The 17,687-nt window shown below is 42.1% G+C and overlaps 1 protein-coding gene across 1 annotated transcript; it reads right to left on the bottom strand.

The window, feature by feature from the left end:
* Positions 1-1,881: 1,881 nt before the first annotated feature.
* LOC306970577 (pleckstrin homology-like domain family B member 2) lies at positions 1,882-17,473 on the bottom strand. Its single transcript, XM_079566570.1, has 17 exons — positions 17,268-17,473; positions 15,690-15,810; positions 14,030-14,976; positions 13,607-13,933; positions 11,602-11,736; positions 9,947-10,084; positions 9,069-9,221; positions 8,778-8,888; positions 8,611-8,700; positions 8,395-8,529; positions 7,304-7,403; positions 6,288-6,486; positions 5,364-5,454; positions 5,131-5,277; positions 4,492-4,711; positions 4,239-4,324; positions 1,882-3,803 (listed from the first exon to the last, which is right to left on the bottom strand). The coding sequence occupies exons 2-17, from the start codon at positions 15,745-15,747 to the stop codon at positions 3,663-3,665; spliced, it is 3,078 nt and encodes a 1,025-aa protein (XP_079422696.1). The 5' UTR covers positions 15,748-15,810; positions 17,268-17,473; the 3' UTR covers positions 1,882-3,662.
* Positions 17,474-17,687: the final 214 nt, after the last annotated feature.

A 17,687-nucleotide genomic window follows, 5' to 3' on the forward strand; every position in this document is an offset into this window, starting at 1 on the left:
TTTCAGAATATGTGGGTAACCATGTACAGGCAAAGGACTAAACCCTAATCAACTAGGACTAATACAGTATCTAAAATAGTATTTACTAAAAGTAGTATTTTATTTTTTGTGAGTCCATTTTTAAAACTACTATTGGACTCTCACCACATTTCCTGAAGCACTGATTTTGATTAATAATTAATGAGAAAAACATTATGTAACTGAAGATCGTTTCACTTTCATTGACAAATGACGGCAGCTAAGTATCCCTCTACTGTAGCCTGACAAATGGCCCATAGAGACAGCAGCATCATACTAACATCATTCTCAGGCCAAGCTCACTGACCTGAATAAACAGAGCCTGAATGTGAGCTGCAGCCGGCCAATCAGCAGTGAGGGAAACACTTAACATGCATACCTCATTTGAGACAACTATAGGGATGTGTGTCACTGCTATTATTGGTGCAACATTTGCCCGATTTAGACTTACTGAACAATTCACTTATGATTAAAGCCATGCATAACATTTCACCTGGTTTATTGGTCAGATCTTGTGACAAAGCAAAATATAGCATGACAGTTTGTTTCTATATTTGTATTTGTCGACTTAATTGTCCCTGTATACAAGGAATAGCAGCAGTGGGCGACCCATTTCCTAATCTTGAACCAAGATCTTGCTCAGTAGTGCAGAACCTAGCTGGAAGTCTGAGTCTACTGTGCACATTTTGGGTTATGATGCTATGATGTGCCTTTAAGTTACAGATTTATATCCTAGTATGGTCCCTCGGGTGGTACACAGGTTTTTGGCAGTATTTAGAAGTTTGGAGATTAAAATTGTCACTGGTTCCAAGCGGATTTAGTTGTGGTTTTAGGTTCTGGGTTAAATCCATCCATAAGTTTCAGAAACATGACTTTTTTTCCAGTTATGTACAGTATACCATGTTTAGTAGTTTTGGGCATTTGAAAGATTCAATATTTCATTTTCAATCCCTACTTACCCTGAAACAGAATATCTCACATCACTTATGACCTATGGATGGTATTCCTGATTTGGTCACTGGTTGTCCATACTGGTTTAGATGTGCTATTTGAGATTAGTCCTGGTTTAATTAAATGAAATTATGAATTCGAACTCGGATTAGTCCTGGTTTATTTCTAGTGTAGATTAGTTCTAGATTAGTCTCGGTTTATTCGACCTGCTTTAACCCAAGACTGAACCCTGTTTTTTCACATCAATTAAGAAACTTGCGGTGGAAATTTTGAATGCAGCGTCAAATTGCTTTAAAAGAAACCTCTATTACAAAGTACAGACAGAAACTCATGTCTAGTGGTGACAGTGAGGCCTCATGTTAAAGATAGTGACGCTGATACGAGTCATGGGGATGGATGCGGAGAAGAGCCTGATGTTATGAATAAGTACAAAGGGTGAGTTTTTACAAATAACACGCAGCGGAGGTGACACAAAAGGACCTCTGTGCGGTTCTACGGGCCAGAGGCGGCAAGCTGAGAAGAACACAATCATTTGGCTGAGGAAAAGACACGAGGGTTACGCAGGCATCAGGTGCTATGACAGACCATAGAGAGTGAAACTGTATCCCTGAGAAAAGAACAGCAACTCCCTGAGGCCTAGACACAACTCAATAATGCTTGTATTCAACTCACACCTGCAATTGAGGATCAGAGAGCGGTATAGAAGGGCACCTAGTGTAAATCTGTATTGATGTTTCTCTCAAGAGGGCAAGTGCATAATAAATGACAATGAATAGATACTGGAAATTAGACACCGAATACCTTTGATGGCACTCGCAATTATTTACTTTATAATGATTAGATACAAAAAAGAAAAATTGCCAATGATCAAAAGACTGAAGGTACAAAAAAAGTAAAGTCTCTCTCTCTATATATAAATACTTGCAATGTTATATGTAAGAAAATACTGAATGGCAATATTCCACCCTATCTATGCCTGCATTACTAACACCCCCATGGAGAAATTACAGGGGATACCGTGAAATTCAAACAGAGAGAATTCAGCGTTTTGTCATGATGCATTCACATGATTAGGAGCAATGTGTCTTTCAGTTTTACTTGGCTAATAACGCATCTGACGACACTTGAGGCAACTTTGAGGCAACTTTGAATGAGTGGTTCATTATGTCCCTTTAATACATCGTTTGTGCAACTGACTCTGCAGTGATTTTGAGGCCAGCCTCTGTACCAATTATGTTACAGTACCCATAATACCACGGGGCCACCATGACACACTGTTTAAACTCTATAAAGTAAGTGTTTGTGTCTGTGCAGCCTCTGGAGAGACAACGTGCCTCTGTAGAGCCTAATTTAGCACGCCTCATTCTGAGTATCCATGCCAACCCCACTAGGTCAACCAATCAAAGGCTGGGGAGAATAAATGGGGCGTGGCTTGAATAGGGTCTGACTCATGTATAGATGCGTATAGGTCATGTAGTAGTTAATATGGTTCAAGTCACGCAGTGAAGAGAGAACATTTCATTATTGTGTGCTGCTTTTTTTTTAAACATAAAATGGACTAAATCATGAGAATGATTTTGCAATCTTTACAAACGGAAATATTTTATTTTCATTCATTAAAATCATTTATAAACCATTGCATATTGTCATTGTAATGACGGCTGTTCATATATAAAACATACTCAAATATAAAAGTTTTAAAAATGTATAAAAATGACATCATTTCTTTCGTCTAAAGCAGTCACACTGTGGTGCAGGGAGGAAGAGATGACCTCTAAAATATTTTAGCACAGAAAACAACTCATCCACAAACTGTGTCAGAGCCCACATCAAGCTGCCGCTCTGGGTCAACAGCTGCGCACTGCGGGTTAAAAGTGCCCCGCCATCATTTAAAAAAGATTATACTTCAAACAATAAACAAGCCAGTATTACAAGTTTATAATAATGTGGCAATAATGCAGGCAAATAATATGTTTTGTAAATATGGTATTTTCTGGACCCTCTAATTGATTCTAGATTTTGAGCCTGTTAAAACGTGACGCATCATTTACAGATGAACAGTCAGCTATAGCATTACGTCATCTCCGTGCCAAAACTGCACTGTGGCCCTCTGCTGGTGAACCGCGGTAGTGCAACAATGGTTACATGACATTGCAGTGCTACAACATGGCCTTCCATTGTCTACTACTGTGTTATAGCAAAAGGCATAAGCTGCATGCACGTCCAAAGTTTCCTTTTCATATAATAACTAAATTTCTACCTTATTCAGAACAAAAAGTGCTGCATTATTATAAATAAATGTCACATGGACATAATTCTTTAAGATTAAGTTATTTTTGTAAACTTTTTTGAGGAAAACTGGTCCTGATCTGAAGTAAACTGAGGTAAAACAGAATATGTGCATTTAGTGACAGTATGTGATCTATTATAATCAAACATTCAAAAAGAGCATATTCAATAAGACAAAGCAGAAGCCGATATATTCAACAGAATAAACAATGTAAAGTAGTGGATACTGCTATGAATGCCCTTTACATAGCCATAAGTAATACTGGCTGAGTAGCTTATAAATGATAGTGGCGTGTAACACATGTTGGGTGTTTTTGTGTAGTGGCACTCTGAGAGCTTCAGTCACAGTTAATAAGCTGCATCTGCAGGGAGTATGTAGTCCATTGACCCACAGTGTTCAGATGTTAAACCATGAAGTGCATGTGTCCCTCGGCACCTGTGACTATCACATCCATCCAGATACGCATGGCCTCAGGGGATGGAGCCACCATGTAGTACACTCGGTCATGGGTCTTCACGCTGAAGGTCAAAGAGGGGTTTGGGCTCTGGAGAGAGAGAGAAAAGAGACTCTTCAGCAGGTGGAACAAACGAACAGTGTTTTGTGTACATGGGGACCATCATTAATCCATCAAATTATATGTTATATATAATATATTTACAAAGCAACTTGACCGTTCAAAAATTGACTGCTTAACGATTCAATAGAGCCAATAAGTGACATTAACTGTGGATATTTACAATCATACAGTCTGATCAATAGAAACAATTGGACGACTTGCAAAAGCAAACATTAGATGAGCAGAGAAATGTTACCTTCTGTCTTCAACACAGCCATGAGGAACTGTTCGGATGAGCATTTTTATATGCTACATTATTCAGATTTTATAATTGTAAATCTACCTAGATTCTTAGGATCTTCTGAGTATTTTTGACTGTGGTTCGTAGAAAAATCAGATGAGTAGTTAGATAAGAGTGCTTACTTTGTGTGCGTTTTTTAAGTGGTCATAGTACACCTCTTCTATGGCCTGGAAGTAGATTACCCCTTTCATCTTGGTCTCGTGTTTGTCTGTGGTAGAGAGCATAAACACAGGGTGGTTTGTGTATGTGGCTGTCAAGCCTGATCAAAGAATGACACGGTACAACCACTGCTTTATAGAAATGGTAATATTGTGCTAATTTTATTTTCATAGTTTATACAATAAGACAGAAGAGGACCAAAAGGGAAGCACCTACCTGCATAGTAAGTGAGTGTCCTGCGGTTTTGGTCAAAGACGAACCAGCGCTTCTTCCAGGTTTTGATCTTGCCGCCCATTTTGACCAGGAAGCCTCGGCAGGTTTTATCAGTAATGGCCAAATGAAAGCATGCATCTGGATTGTGTCCAGCTGCCTCAATGTGTCCGTGAAGATCAAAGTCGTCTTTTCTGACCGGGAGGTAGCGTGACAGGAGGCGGGACTGCAGAAGCACATGAACACATGGAAACACTGATTCTCAAACTATGGCACAGGCCTTACTGGTGGTACATAGGGCCAATCTAGTAATACTGAGGAGTCTTTGGCAGCCCATATTTCTGCCCTGTTCATACTTCCATTGTTTGTGTGCGTAGAACAGTTTTTGTCTTGGTTTTAGAGCAAAATTAGTCCCAGTCCTGTTCTTGATTCCTTCTGGTATGGTTTTGTTTAAGTCCTGATTTTGATCTGGATGAGTCATGGTTTGCACCTAGTATACATATGGATTGTCCTGGGTTGGCTTAGACATGCTTTAGTTCTAGTTTATAACTTTTCCAGACTCAGATGAGTCCTGGTTGCAGTCCCTTGACGTCTTTTGCTTTGTGATACATAAAAACATTTATAATAAAAATGGATTGAAAATACCTGAGACCTCTGCTTCTCCCGTAACTTCACTTCTCTCTCCACTAGTTTCTGCCGCCGACTCGTCTCCTCCTGCAGCCGTTTCTCCAGTTCCTCTCTCCTCCGTCGCTCCTCCTCCAGCGCCTGTCTGCGGATCTCCATCTCATGCTCCTACACATGAAGAATAGAGTCCTCAGCGTCAAACGCACACATGTACACTGTCAGCGTAGTGTCAACAATTACTGCAGGATAGTTACTCGATGTTCCAGCAGTCTTTGCTTCTCAGCCTGGGCCTCTCTGAGCAAACGCTCCATCTCTTCAATCTTGGCCATGTTGGATGTGCTCGCACTGAAGGAAAAAAGGTTGTCAAGCAACGAGAAATTCTTAAGTGTCAGAACAAAGGGAGTTGAATATTTTAATATGACATACTGCAGTGGTCCTGAAACTTTGCAGACCACCCAAGAAAGTATTTGCTTACCAAGTACCAGGACCTCTAAACCAGGTCTTTCAAACAATGGTTCTAAACTGGCATGGCCTCGGGACACAACATCCACCAAGGATGTCAGCTTAGAATTTCCTATATACAGTATAAAGCAAAATATTGATTTTCCTACATATTGTTTTCCAAGCATTAAAGGGCATTTAAGCTGAAATTGTGATCAAACATCTCATGTGGTGTTTTTGTAACCATTGAAAGAATGGATTCCTGAAAAAGACTCGTGACTCAATTTGGGACCTGACCCACCAGTTGAGAAGAACAGCTACAAAAGGACTATACCAGGATTGAACCGGTTTAATTACAAACTAAACAATGTCTTAATTCATTTTAAATGAAGCCTGGTCCAAAGAAGGCAGAACGGCAGAGGACCTTCGGAGCCACCAGAAGAACGTCTGCACCACAGTTTGATAAACACTAAGATGCTGCTTTTCATGTTGAAACCAAAGTAGCCCCAAAATGCCCAAGCAAGAAGTACAGCAGTGCATTGCTCAAAATGCATGTGTGAAAGAACAGCTGGACTCAATATGAGTCTTTTTCACATCTCATACAGAAAACCAGACAGAAACATTCCTCTTGAAAACTACACTGCACTCTTTATTGTTCACATTTCCCCTGCCTCAGATCTTGCCCTGACGTGAAGATGACTAAGGCGCCTTCACAGTAACTCTAGTTTGTGTCTAACCTGGATATATTGTCCGGGGAGCAGGCAGAGAAGCTGGTCTCCAGGCTGTCCGAGCTGTCCACGCTGACTGTGTCGGAGGCCTGGCTGTTGTCAGTGAAGGAGAAAGAGTCTAAAAACATGCTGGGCTCAGAAACCATCCGGCTGCAGAAGTCGCTCCGCCTCTGTCTGTCGTCATTCATCTGGACGTGGTTATTGTTGGCTGAAGGAAGATGATATACACAAGTAAATAAGAGACAGGGCTTTACAGTTTATACATAATGTAGTAATCTTTATTTATTTATTTATTGAACAGGGCTTAAGCAGTTAAGCATGAAAAGCAGTGAAGAGTAGAGACAGTTGCAAGTTGTAAACACACGTCAGTGAGGTCCAGAAAAATGTCCAGCATGTGTGTTACATCCTGCGTTCCACTATGCTATTGTGCAATAATATGGAAATGTTGATTTAAAAAACATTCCAGCACCAATACAAAAATCTTGCTGAATCGGGCGCCACAATAACACTAGTCTTGCAACAAGGCTGAAGCACATGTATAAAGGACACTGTGCCGCAGGATGAGGAGCATGATGAAGGCTACCCTCCGTAACAACAAAAGTCACCCTCTGCACGACGCTGTAAGCCGCCGCAGTGACAGATTCCTCTCCATGAGCTGCAATACGGAAAGGTTCAGGAGGTCGTTTATCCTGGCCGCCATAATACTGTATAACCGATCTGGCAAATGTGCAAACTGATGTATTACTATTGTTAGTAACTTTTAGCCTATTTATTTGTATTTCATTTCAATAAAGTAAGTAAGTATGTACCTAAGTATGTAGTCTCTCCTTGCTATTCACTGCCTTTCACGCAAACATATCCTGTCAAATAAAGATTGAGTGCCATTTTAAAAAGATGGATAGAAAATGTTGGTGAATCTGATGAAAAAAAATGTTGGCCCCATGTTTGGACGGAACTGGATTTTATTTCTCACTGATAAATAGCAGCATATGAACAGTAAGAGGCAGCTTGATCATGTGACTCACTCTTCTGCAGGCGGCGGGCGTTTAAGTCCCGGGACGAGAAGCTGAATCCTGGAGGAAGCACACTGCCACAGCTGGAGCTCTGGGATAGAGGAGGGTGTGCCTGGACATAGAGCAGAGATGGGTACCGTTAAACGATGCCAGTACAGTATTGAGAAAAAGGTTTAGGCTCTATCAACATCGAAAAAACAATAATAACAATATAATAATAATAACAATGCATTGGTTTTATATAGTGCTTTTCTGGACACTCAAAGACGCTTTACATTGCACTATTCATTCACTCCATACTACTATTGTAGCCACAGCTGCCCTGGGGTAGACTGACGGAAGCGAGGCAACCAGTCTGCACCATCGGCCCCTCCGACCACCACCAACCACTCACTCACGCACTACATTCCCAAACGGTCTCCCATCCAAGTCCTGCCAGGCCCTTCCCTGCTTAGCTTCCAAGATCTGACGGGATTGGGCATAGCAAAGGCATACCGCCACAATAGTATCGAAAGCATGTACAATAGTATCGAAAGCACGTACAATAGTATCGAAAGCACGTATCGAAAAAAATATTCTATCTTTAGGGGACCAGGTTTTGTCTATTAGTTAAGTCCAGGGACAAACTTAAAGGTTGTTCCACCAAATAAATGAAACAAATCATAAAAGAAATGCACATTATGGGAGTATAGGAAGTGACAGCACTGATTCTTGATGGCGAATATTTGAGTATAGGTACTGCTAAAGTACCAGTATCGGGGAAAAATAGTAACAGTACCCAGCCCTAGTTAAGAGGAAGATGTTTTTTTTCCACCAGGGAGTGTCCGGGTGAAATCATAATAAGGCTTGAAACTTTCTAGTCATATGTCATGTGAGAAATGTGTAAAACATATTGAGTTTATTAGGAGTGAGGTCAGTGCAGGGTGGAGGTAACGGCACAACAGCAGAACAACATAATCTCTGTTGATCTCAAACGTTTGCATGTGAAATACTAGTAAGAATGGACATGAGTGGTATTGTTACACAAAGGATATAATAAAAGTAAAAGCACAAAATATCACAATGTGGAACTTGTGACACAACAGTGTAGTAACAGCACAGACCTTCGGGGGCAGCGTGTGTCCCGTGGATCTGCTGTAGGACGTGAGGATCTGCTGGCTCCTCTTGTGAGGTAGACTGTCGCTTGCGTGGGATGAGTTCTCTTTGCTTCTTCTTCGTTCCTTCAGAGAGTGCAGATGCTAGGGCAATCACAAGCCACACAGTAAAAACACTAACTCAGGCCATCTATGCTTTGAGGATATACTCGCTGCTTCTTTTACCTCTTTAATGGATATAGGGCTGTTATTAAAGGCTTGCCCTTCAGATAACTCTGCATATTTTTCTTCCAAAGATGCCAATTTTTCTTTTTCCTGCAAATGCACAGACAGTAAATACCTATAACTATTAAAAGGCATTGATCGATAAGCATAATGAGGATGTAGCTTACTTTCTGAAGCATGACGAGCAAGTTGTTTTTCTCCTTTTGGAAGTTGTCTCGCTCTTGTTGGGCTTGTAAAGAAATCTGTGTGGACTGTTTCTTCAGCGTCATAATCCTTTCCTGCAAAGAACAACAATGAATGGTACTCTGTGTGGCCTTTGCATTCAGAGGCACTGGAGGAAGACACATCCAGCTAAGCTTTGGAAAAATGCAAAGCGTTTTCTCACCAAGAACAATAATTTACTAGAGGACCAGGGAACTTTAGGGTTAATTATCAGGTTTTCTTTTCCAGGATCGTACCTTGCGTGTGACAGAAATGCGCTGGCAGTCGGCGATCTCCCGCAGCAGCTCTTGACTTTGATTCTCTTTTTCCTCATCCTGATTAATCTCTCTTTCCAACTTCTGAAAGTCCAGCTCCTCCAAAGTTTTGGCCTGTTCTTCAACCTCCTGAGATTGAAAAACAAACTGAACATTACTAAAATCAATAGATACAAAGACTTTCAATAGTACTAATCCTTCACAAATGTCTTACACTATAATGGGAGCCAATATGCATTTACTCTTCAAAAAGAAAATAAGTCATGCACCCCAGCTTTAATGTTTCTCAGTGTTCTCAAGGATAAGTACAAAATAAACACTTACGGTGCCAGCAAATGTTATGGTTTCAGATTTCTGTCTTCATACTAAGTGGCGTCAGGTGCAGTAGCTACTATTTAAACACGTGGAAACTATTTGAGGCCATTCTTTGGGACTCTTGGTCGAAAAATGAAAAGTGAAAATAAAATAATGTAGGATTGCACAGAATAAGGTCAAGAGCGACTGGTTTTAATCATGGATGAAATACCGTAGTCTGAGTGGTTCTGGTGCTTTGTGCAGGAATGAATGGTGGAAATGTAGACATACATTAGAACACCACATGTCCCTGAGATGGAATGCAACTGGATTATTTTTCTCTCATGGTATACTTAAAAAAATGTCAGTGAAAATATTAATCACATAATCAGTGGGACTTTCTTGATTAAATAAAGGTCAAGTAATAGTTTTTCTTTAATCATTCGGCCCAACATTGCACATTTCATGCAGGATTTTATTTGGCTTTTGAAGAAGCATCTACGGACGGCTGTATTGACAATCCAGATGCGTGATTCATTCCACTTATGTAATAGTCTCATTTTTACCTCCGTCTTCTCCGTGCCATTTGGTTTTTCGATACTGCGCTTCTTTTCCTTGAGTTGATCCAGGAGCTCTTTCTCTCTCTCTAACTGGGCCACCTCTGACTCGTGTTCCCCGTCCAACAAAGCTCGCTCCACCTCAATCTGCAGCACATCAAGTCGACATCACAGACACTCAGCTTTATGAAGAAAGACCATACTGCCTTTTCCAAACAAAGCATAAAAGAGTCTCACAGTTGTCCACATGTGTTTGATCCAGTACCACAAAGAATGGTTTATTTCAAAGTACCACTAAACTAAAACAGGACTTTAAACAGAGCCAAGTTTATAATAAGTCTCATTAAAATTACTAAACCAAGTTGAATCTTTGACTCCACCAGGACTAAACAAGCTTTTTACACCAACACCTGACCAGCATTAAATCAGGTTTTAACTCAAATTTAAACAGAACTAAAACATGACTGGACCAGAGACGCCTCAAAGATTCTCATTAAGGTGGCAGTGGCTCAATGAGTATTCCCGGGGTGAAAAGCAGCCCTGAACTATGCATACTGCAGTTGTGACCTTGGGCAAGACATTTTAAGGGCCCATCTCACCGGTCTGGAGACTTCTTGGAGATTCAACTTGCCGCCGGTCACGGAGATGTCTTCGAGACCTCCCCTGGAGATAAGGCGGGTCTCCAGGTAGTCTCAGTAAAAACAGGCGGAGACTGAAAGTGAGTCTCCGTATGCGTGCGGTCTCAAGCAGTTGTGACACGAATAATATTTGTTGTCCTCAACCTGTAAGACATTTCTGTGACGTCCCTGCAATGTCTCCGAGACCTGACAGATACCAAGGAGACCATACGACTCTTTGAGATCTCCTTGTTATTGCAGGGATGTCACAGAAACAACGTTGCAACAAACGCTTGAGACCGTGAAGACCACCATTCTGGGGACTCTGCTGCAATCATCCCTGTTTGTTTTCATCGTGACTACTCTGAGACTCGCCATGTCTCCAGGAGACGTCTCGGAGACATCTCTGTGACTAGCGACAACTCAAGTCTCTAACCAGTCTCCAGGCCGTTGAGAAAGGCCCTTTATATGCCTGCAATCTAAGTTGCGGAGACGTTGCAGAGACTGCCAGTCGCGGAAGTCTCTGCAATGTCTCCGCAACTCTCTTCCGGTGAGATAGGCGCCTTTACTCGCCTTGCCTCCAGTGTCTGTGTATTTTGGTGTCTGTGAGAACATATGGGGACAATAGATGGAAATATATGAAGTAAAAAAGTAGTTCTAAATTGCTTCTGTTATTATGTGAATAGCTCAAACAGTGGTTGTGAGTCAAAAAGCTGTTCTGAAAGGAAACGAGTTCTTCATTTTTTGTTTTGTTTCTTTGCTATTGTTCCTTGTTGTTGTTTTGTTTACACTGATTATACTATGAGAAATGAAAAGTTCATCATTTTGAGTTGGGGGTAGGCGCTCATAAGCTTTTGCTTCAGCCTACTCCTTTTGAGCAAAATGTATGCTCAAATAAATAAAAAAAAATAAAAAAAAAAATAAAAAAATTGATGAAAATCAGAATCTAAACCTGCAAAACCATGAGTTCAACAAGCTTTTTCCTGCATTCCACCAGTGAAGCGCACTCCACAGTCTGAGAATCCTGTGCCTATAGCACTTCTTTACCTCTCTGACAGACTCTTCCATCTGGTTGTCCAAGTCTTTGATCTTCTGCTCCAGTTCCTCGATGTTGTTGAGAACCTGGATGCGCTCTTCCTCGATCTGCGTTACTTCCTGCTTCAGCTGCAAGCTCTCCAAAGCCTGCAGTCAAACCAGGAATGCAAATAAACGCTTGATTTTACAGACTCCAAAGCTACACTCTGTTACGGTTATTGCACCAGCGAAGACCTTTTAGTGCAATACTGGACGACAGCTGTGCATTTTTAACTCATCCAAATTTGGAGCATTGACAACAAGAGATTCTTTCAGCCTAGTGCAATGGAAATTTGGTGCCCTCCACTGCCAGTCGGTCTTGAATGCTCCCACACAACTCAGAACTGCAATAAATATATCAGTAATGACTCTTTATTAGGCGCATTTTAAATACAGCCAGGAGGTCAAAAGCCAATTGTTTATGTGAAACAGTGTTATGTAAAGAAGGGCATCTGACTTAAAAAAAAAAAAAAAAAGTAGGACCAGGAGCAAAAACAGGCTCAGAAATAAAATCTTATATTGGGATTTTGGGTGTTGCAAACCTTAGTTGAAACCTTTTCTGTTCGACCACAACTATAACATACAATCACAAGCCATGCAAAGCACTTTTTTGTTAATGTCATCATTTTCAGTACAAATCAATGTGCAGATCACTGCGTGCCAGTAAACACATGATTTGCTGTTGCAAGCCCAGAAAGGAGAAGTCAGGAGTTAAGACAAAAAAAAAGTTGCTCTTTTGGGCCGTAGGCTTTGTTGGACACACAGTGAAAAGAGGATGAAGAGCAGGGAGAGACATTCAGTAAACTGTCAAAGTCGGGAATTGAGCTGAGACTGGAAGAGTGTCTAATGTAGCCTTACCCACTAGGCTATGCAAGTTATTCATCTTCATAAAAGTTGGTTTTGTCGCAAACTTTCAACCTGAACTTCCCATTTGAGATTTCTTGAGAGAGCAGTCAGTGGACGGGACGGTGGTGGTATGTGTGAGATGAAGGGGAAGGTACCAGGAATTTGTAAACATCTGTCACTGTTGACACGTAGCAGAAAATCGCCCCAGCTTCTCTTAAGGACGTGCAGATAGATGGCAAACCTGTTGATTACGTGATGAAGTGCAAACTCCTAACACTATTTTCTTAAGATAGTAGGATCTGTTGGGTTTAGGTATAAAGTTTACACATCTGGAAAAGGCGCAAGTCTGCATACACACACACTCATGCACACACACACATGCGCAGACCAATTCTCCGTGGGATAAAGTCATTTCCTGTTCCCCCCTCCTTAAAAGGTTTGAAAGGCTGAGCAGCGAAGCGAGACTAGGACTTCATCATTAAAACCAGACGTGCCATTAGTTTGTTACTGCTCGGGCCTGGAAACATTGCCCCTTCAACACACACACAGGGGGTGTAGGGCCGAGGGAGCAGAGAGTGACCCAAGCCTGAGGTAAAACCCAGGTGTACAATTATACTGCTTCTAAGTGGACAAAGGTGTTTTACTGTCTGCCTTTTTTTTCCTTTTGGCCTTTCTATTCCTAGATAGCTACAGGGAATCAACTCAATCCAAGAGCAGTTATATAGGAAGTTATAATATGTCCATGGTTAAAGCTGGCACAGACAATAAATCTGCTATTTTACTTTCACATTGTCTCAAATATCCTTATCAGAAATTCTTTGAGTTTTGTAAAAATGCGTCAATCAAATCCTCATAAACAGGAAATGTAAATCACGTCCTTGTAAACCTTTGTGGAGGACCAGCACCACAACATCCACTGTGTTATTATCGCTGTTAGATTTTCCACTGCGTACTTACACTTCCAAGCAACCTTTTCCTTTAGCTCAGGGGAAAAGTATTTTCTTTTTAATATGATTACATGGAAGACCATAACGTGTTCAGCACAGCACCAAAATCAAAGCTCTATTTTCTTTCTCTTAAAGACAAATGGAAAAAAGACTTGTTGGGTGGTGAGTGTATGCTCTGCTCTTACTTTGATTCGATGGTGTGTGGAGGGGGATGGGGCACTGCTGTTGAGGCTGACTGCAGGTGAGTGTGACCGGACCCCACTGTAGGAGCTCTGTTGACCCCTCTGCCCCACTGTAGGGTCCTCATTCAGAGGAAAGTCCCGGGTCTTGGGGCTGAAGCAGCTGCTTGGAGCACTGCTGTTGGGAGAGTCTGAAAACACAGAGTCATCGTCCGAGACCTGCAGCTTCTCCAGCTCTTTGTTGATCTTCTGCAGACTAGACACAGCTGAAGTGGAGGTGTCCCGCTCCAGCTCAGTGCACAGGTTCAGTATCGTCTCCAGACGCTGGCACTCCTGCCGGGAGACACAAGTTTATGTTTCATGCCAGCAGTTTAGACGCTAAAAATATACTCCATTGTACATGTCTTATGTTGACATAAACACACTCACCAGTCTTTGGACTTTCTGTTCCCTCAGGCGCTCGTCCCTTTGGTGCTGGTGGTAGTCTCTCAGCTCCTCTTTCCCATTCAGAGAGCTGATGCTGCCCACTCTTTGCCCTGGGCTGAGCCCCCCCTTCCCAAAGGACAGTCTCCTCTCCCCAAAGCTCAGGTCTAAGCCCGTCCCATCCAGGTCTACCCCCAGAGAGCTAAGGGAGGCCATGCTGGCCCTCCTGGGAACGTTGGGCATGCTGGCAGGTACAGTCACATCCGGGGGCTGGTCTAAAGAGGACATACTTCTCCTAGCAGAGCCCCCTGCTTTATGGGACACCACAGGGTTACGTAAGGGCAGTGACAGAGTGGGGGGGTCAGCGGGATTGTGAAGCCGAGGCAGAGAGCGACTATGTGCCCCTAAACTGGTCAAAGATCCAGTCGAGTACTTCCTCTGTCGCGACTCCCCAGCTTTACTCTGGGAGTAGAGTCTGCGACCCATTCGCGGACTAGAGGGAACACTGGCCGCTCCACTCTTGATCCGAGGAGAACGGGGCACAGGATCGTAGGAGGGAGACATAAGAGGGCTCCCATCACTGGACAAGAGCAGGCTGTCTTGAGACTGATGACGAGAATGCGAGTGGCGATGAATGCCATTGGAAGTGATCTGGCGGTCTCCTTGTCGAGGGGAAGGGGGCACACTGCTTCCACTAGACACATAGGCGAACATCCTGGATGTGGATGGGGGCCGGTCCATGCTGAGGGCAGACAGGGGGCGAGGGGGCTGGGCTCCTGCAGCAGAGGGCACACTTAGGTACTTGCGGCTGCACTCGGCTGCTCTCAGACTGGCCTCCAGAGCACTCTTCCTGCGTTGCAGGGTCTCCATGAGCTCCTGCAGCTCAGCCTTTGAGCGACCGCTCCTCATTGCTCCGCCCACAGACGTCCCAACAGACTCCAGCTTCACACAGTCTAAAGAAAGAAATTATAACATAGCATCATATATTCTATTGTTCAATACTCAGAAAAGCGGGTTTATGTAAGATAAGACTGGGCTCTATCTATACATAGTTGCTTTCTTGGTTTACTGAGAATGTCTTCAAACAACAGTAAATGTGCCGGATGTGAATTGCTCTATCACTCACTTCCTTCACTACTTTTCATCGTCAACTTTTTATTTTAGAATTTCACTGCAGTAACTGGTAAAAATAGTGAGAAAGTTTCTTTCTTCTTTAACAGAGCAGATAATCATGAGATTTAACAATGAGGAGGGGACTACATGTTCTGAGTAAGAGGGGAATACCAAAGAAAAATGTACACTCATACTCTTCTAAACCCAACACAAACACTGGCCCAAGAGTCTCGGCTACTTCTAAAAATGGAAGAACGCTGATGGACCAGGATAGAAATATGCACTGTCGTCTTGACATTACTGTAATGCTGAGGGCACCTTCAACCACAAAACGTCTTACTGAGCATTATGGACATTATAAGGACATTATCATTCTTAAGATCATTATCATTAAGAAAGTGTTTACAAGACAACACTTATATTCAAGTTTAAGTGTAAAGGGAGTAACATCAATAATATAATAATATATCTGTGTGTGAAGAAGTATATTATTCAATAGCCTGGAAGGTGATGAGTGCTGAGGTGATGGAATCATGCTTTGTTGTAGTGTTACCTGCGCCATAGCTGAGTGTGCCCAGTGAACTCCTCTGAGGAAGCATGCTGCTGTTCATGTTTACCTCCTTTTTCTGACAGAGCCGTGTGCTGCAGATTTCAGCTGGACTTGATGATTATTACTAGAAACAAAACAAAACATAAAAACACAGAAAATTAATTATTTCCAAAACAAATACACACACACCTTGTTTAGCCCTAGGGAGATGAAAGAGGGAGAGAAACTTTGCCTGCGGCCTGCCTTACTTGCAAATGCTACATGTACCATTTTACTTCAAATACACAGACAAACCAAGAGCTACCGTGACACTGTGTAAAAGCCAAGATTTCCATGCTCCAAACAAGGGCTTTTTACACAGAAAGCCACACTACCCAGGACAAATTAGAAAAGCAGAAGTCGACTTTTCTTTCTTTCACAGTGCAACCAATAAAACCTTGAAGTCTGGAGTGCTGCACTTGCCCCATAGTATAAATGATCTTTTGGCCTCAGACACTCGAGCAGTCGTCCAAAGCGTTCCCTCAGAGACCCCAAAACTCATTGAAAGAGCAGCCAAAGTCAGGCCTGTCCCGGTCTGGGAATACTGAAGGAGGTGGAAAGTCCTTCAGTGCTGCTGCTGGGGTGATAAGTGAATTAAAAAGAGCACACAAAGAGGTTTCGTCTCCACAATATTCTCATTAACATTAAAACTAGGGGTGGATAATATAAAACATTGACTGCCAATATGCAATATGTTGAATATGACTGAAAAATACTGCTGATATTTGAAAATGGTTAAGCACTGACAATAATTTCCATACAAAGCAGTTTCTTAACTCCTATTAGACCACAGGAGAAAAGAGGCAGACAGAGATGCCCCATCCAAGGATTTCTGGTGAGCGTCTGGAGCTAGGGCCCATACAGGAAGTGGGGTATCCTTTTACACAGTCACACAATCAATCAGCGTGAGTTCATTCTGCAGACCTCCTGGAAAAAGAGGGGAGAGAGAGCCCCTCCACATGTGAGGAGCAGGAGTTTTTACTGCATCACCCGGACTACAGACCAGCGGGGCAGGCAGACACACCAATAACACACAGGAAAGACCCACACTGATAAACTACAAGCATCGTATTAAGTGTAACTAAATGTGCATTCAAGCAGTGGGTCAGGAATCCAAAAAGCGGACTGTCTGTGGGAAGGTTTAGTTGTGTTGTTTTATTTCACAGTAGGGAAAAAGTGGTTTATAAACAATGACAATATTAATAATAAAGATGATTGTTTCTGTAAAGAGTAGGTGAATAAAAATGATAAGGAAAAAGTTGGTCCAATAATCTAATGAAGTAGGGAGACTACTGGAAGCAGACAACATTATGCACAATTTCCTTGCATTACATAATAAACGGTTAATCTCTACTTTGAAAAGTTCCCATTACAAAACGAAAACGAAAGCCCAGAATAATTATTATGATTATTTTTTACATAGCAACTTTTTGCAACACATCCACCTATGGATTTGAAAAACTCGGGTCAACCAGTAGTTCAAACCATTCAGTTTGTCAACACTTTCATACCACTGTCTAAATAGTAACTTTGATAACTTACTTGACCGTGTTTCCAGTAAACTCCGTCACATTTCCCGCAGCATCCTCCTGATCGATCAACTGATCAAGAGCCCATTGACCGCGTTACTTTCTGCTTCTTTCTGTTCATTCTTCACTTTTGATGGCGCTTTACTAGCTTTAACTCATGGTGATTTCTGGTTTTCTCGTAAGGAACCGAGGAGAAGTCCAAAAGTCTGCATATGACAAAGGGAGACAGGAGGAGACCCTCTACCCTCCCACAAAATGTGAATCAGGAGGGGAGTGTTTACTTCTCAGCATCAACGCCAGTGCACCGCTGCGCCTCCTATTGGCGACCTGCGGAACACCATCGCTACACATAAGGAATCACTTAATTTTGTATCATAAATAATGACACGAAATGTAACACACGTTGTGAATTTATGTTTCTGAAAAAAGTGTA

The sequence above is a fragment of the Gobius niger genome (assembly GCF_951799975.1).
Source record: "Gobius niger genome assembly, chromosome: 11".
NCBI classification, from domain to species: domain Eukaryota; kingdom Metazoa; phylum Chordata; class Actinopteri; order Gobiiformes; family Gobiidae; genus Gobius; species Gobius niger.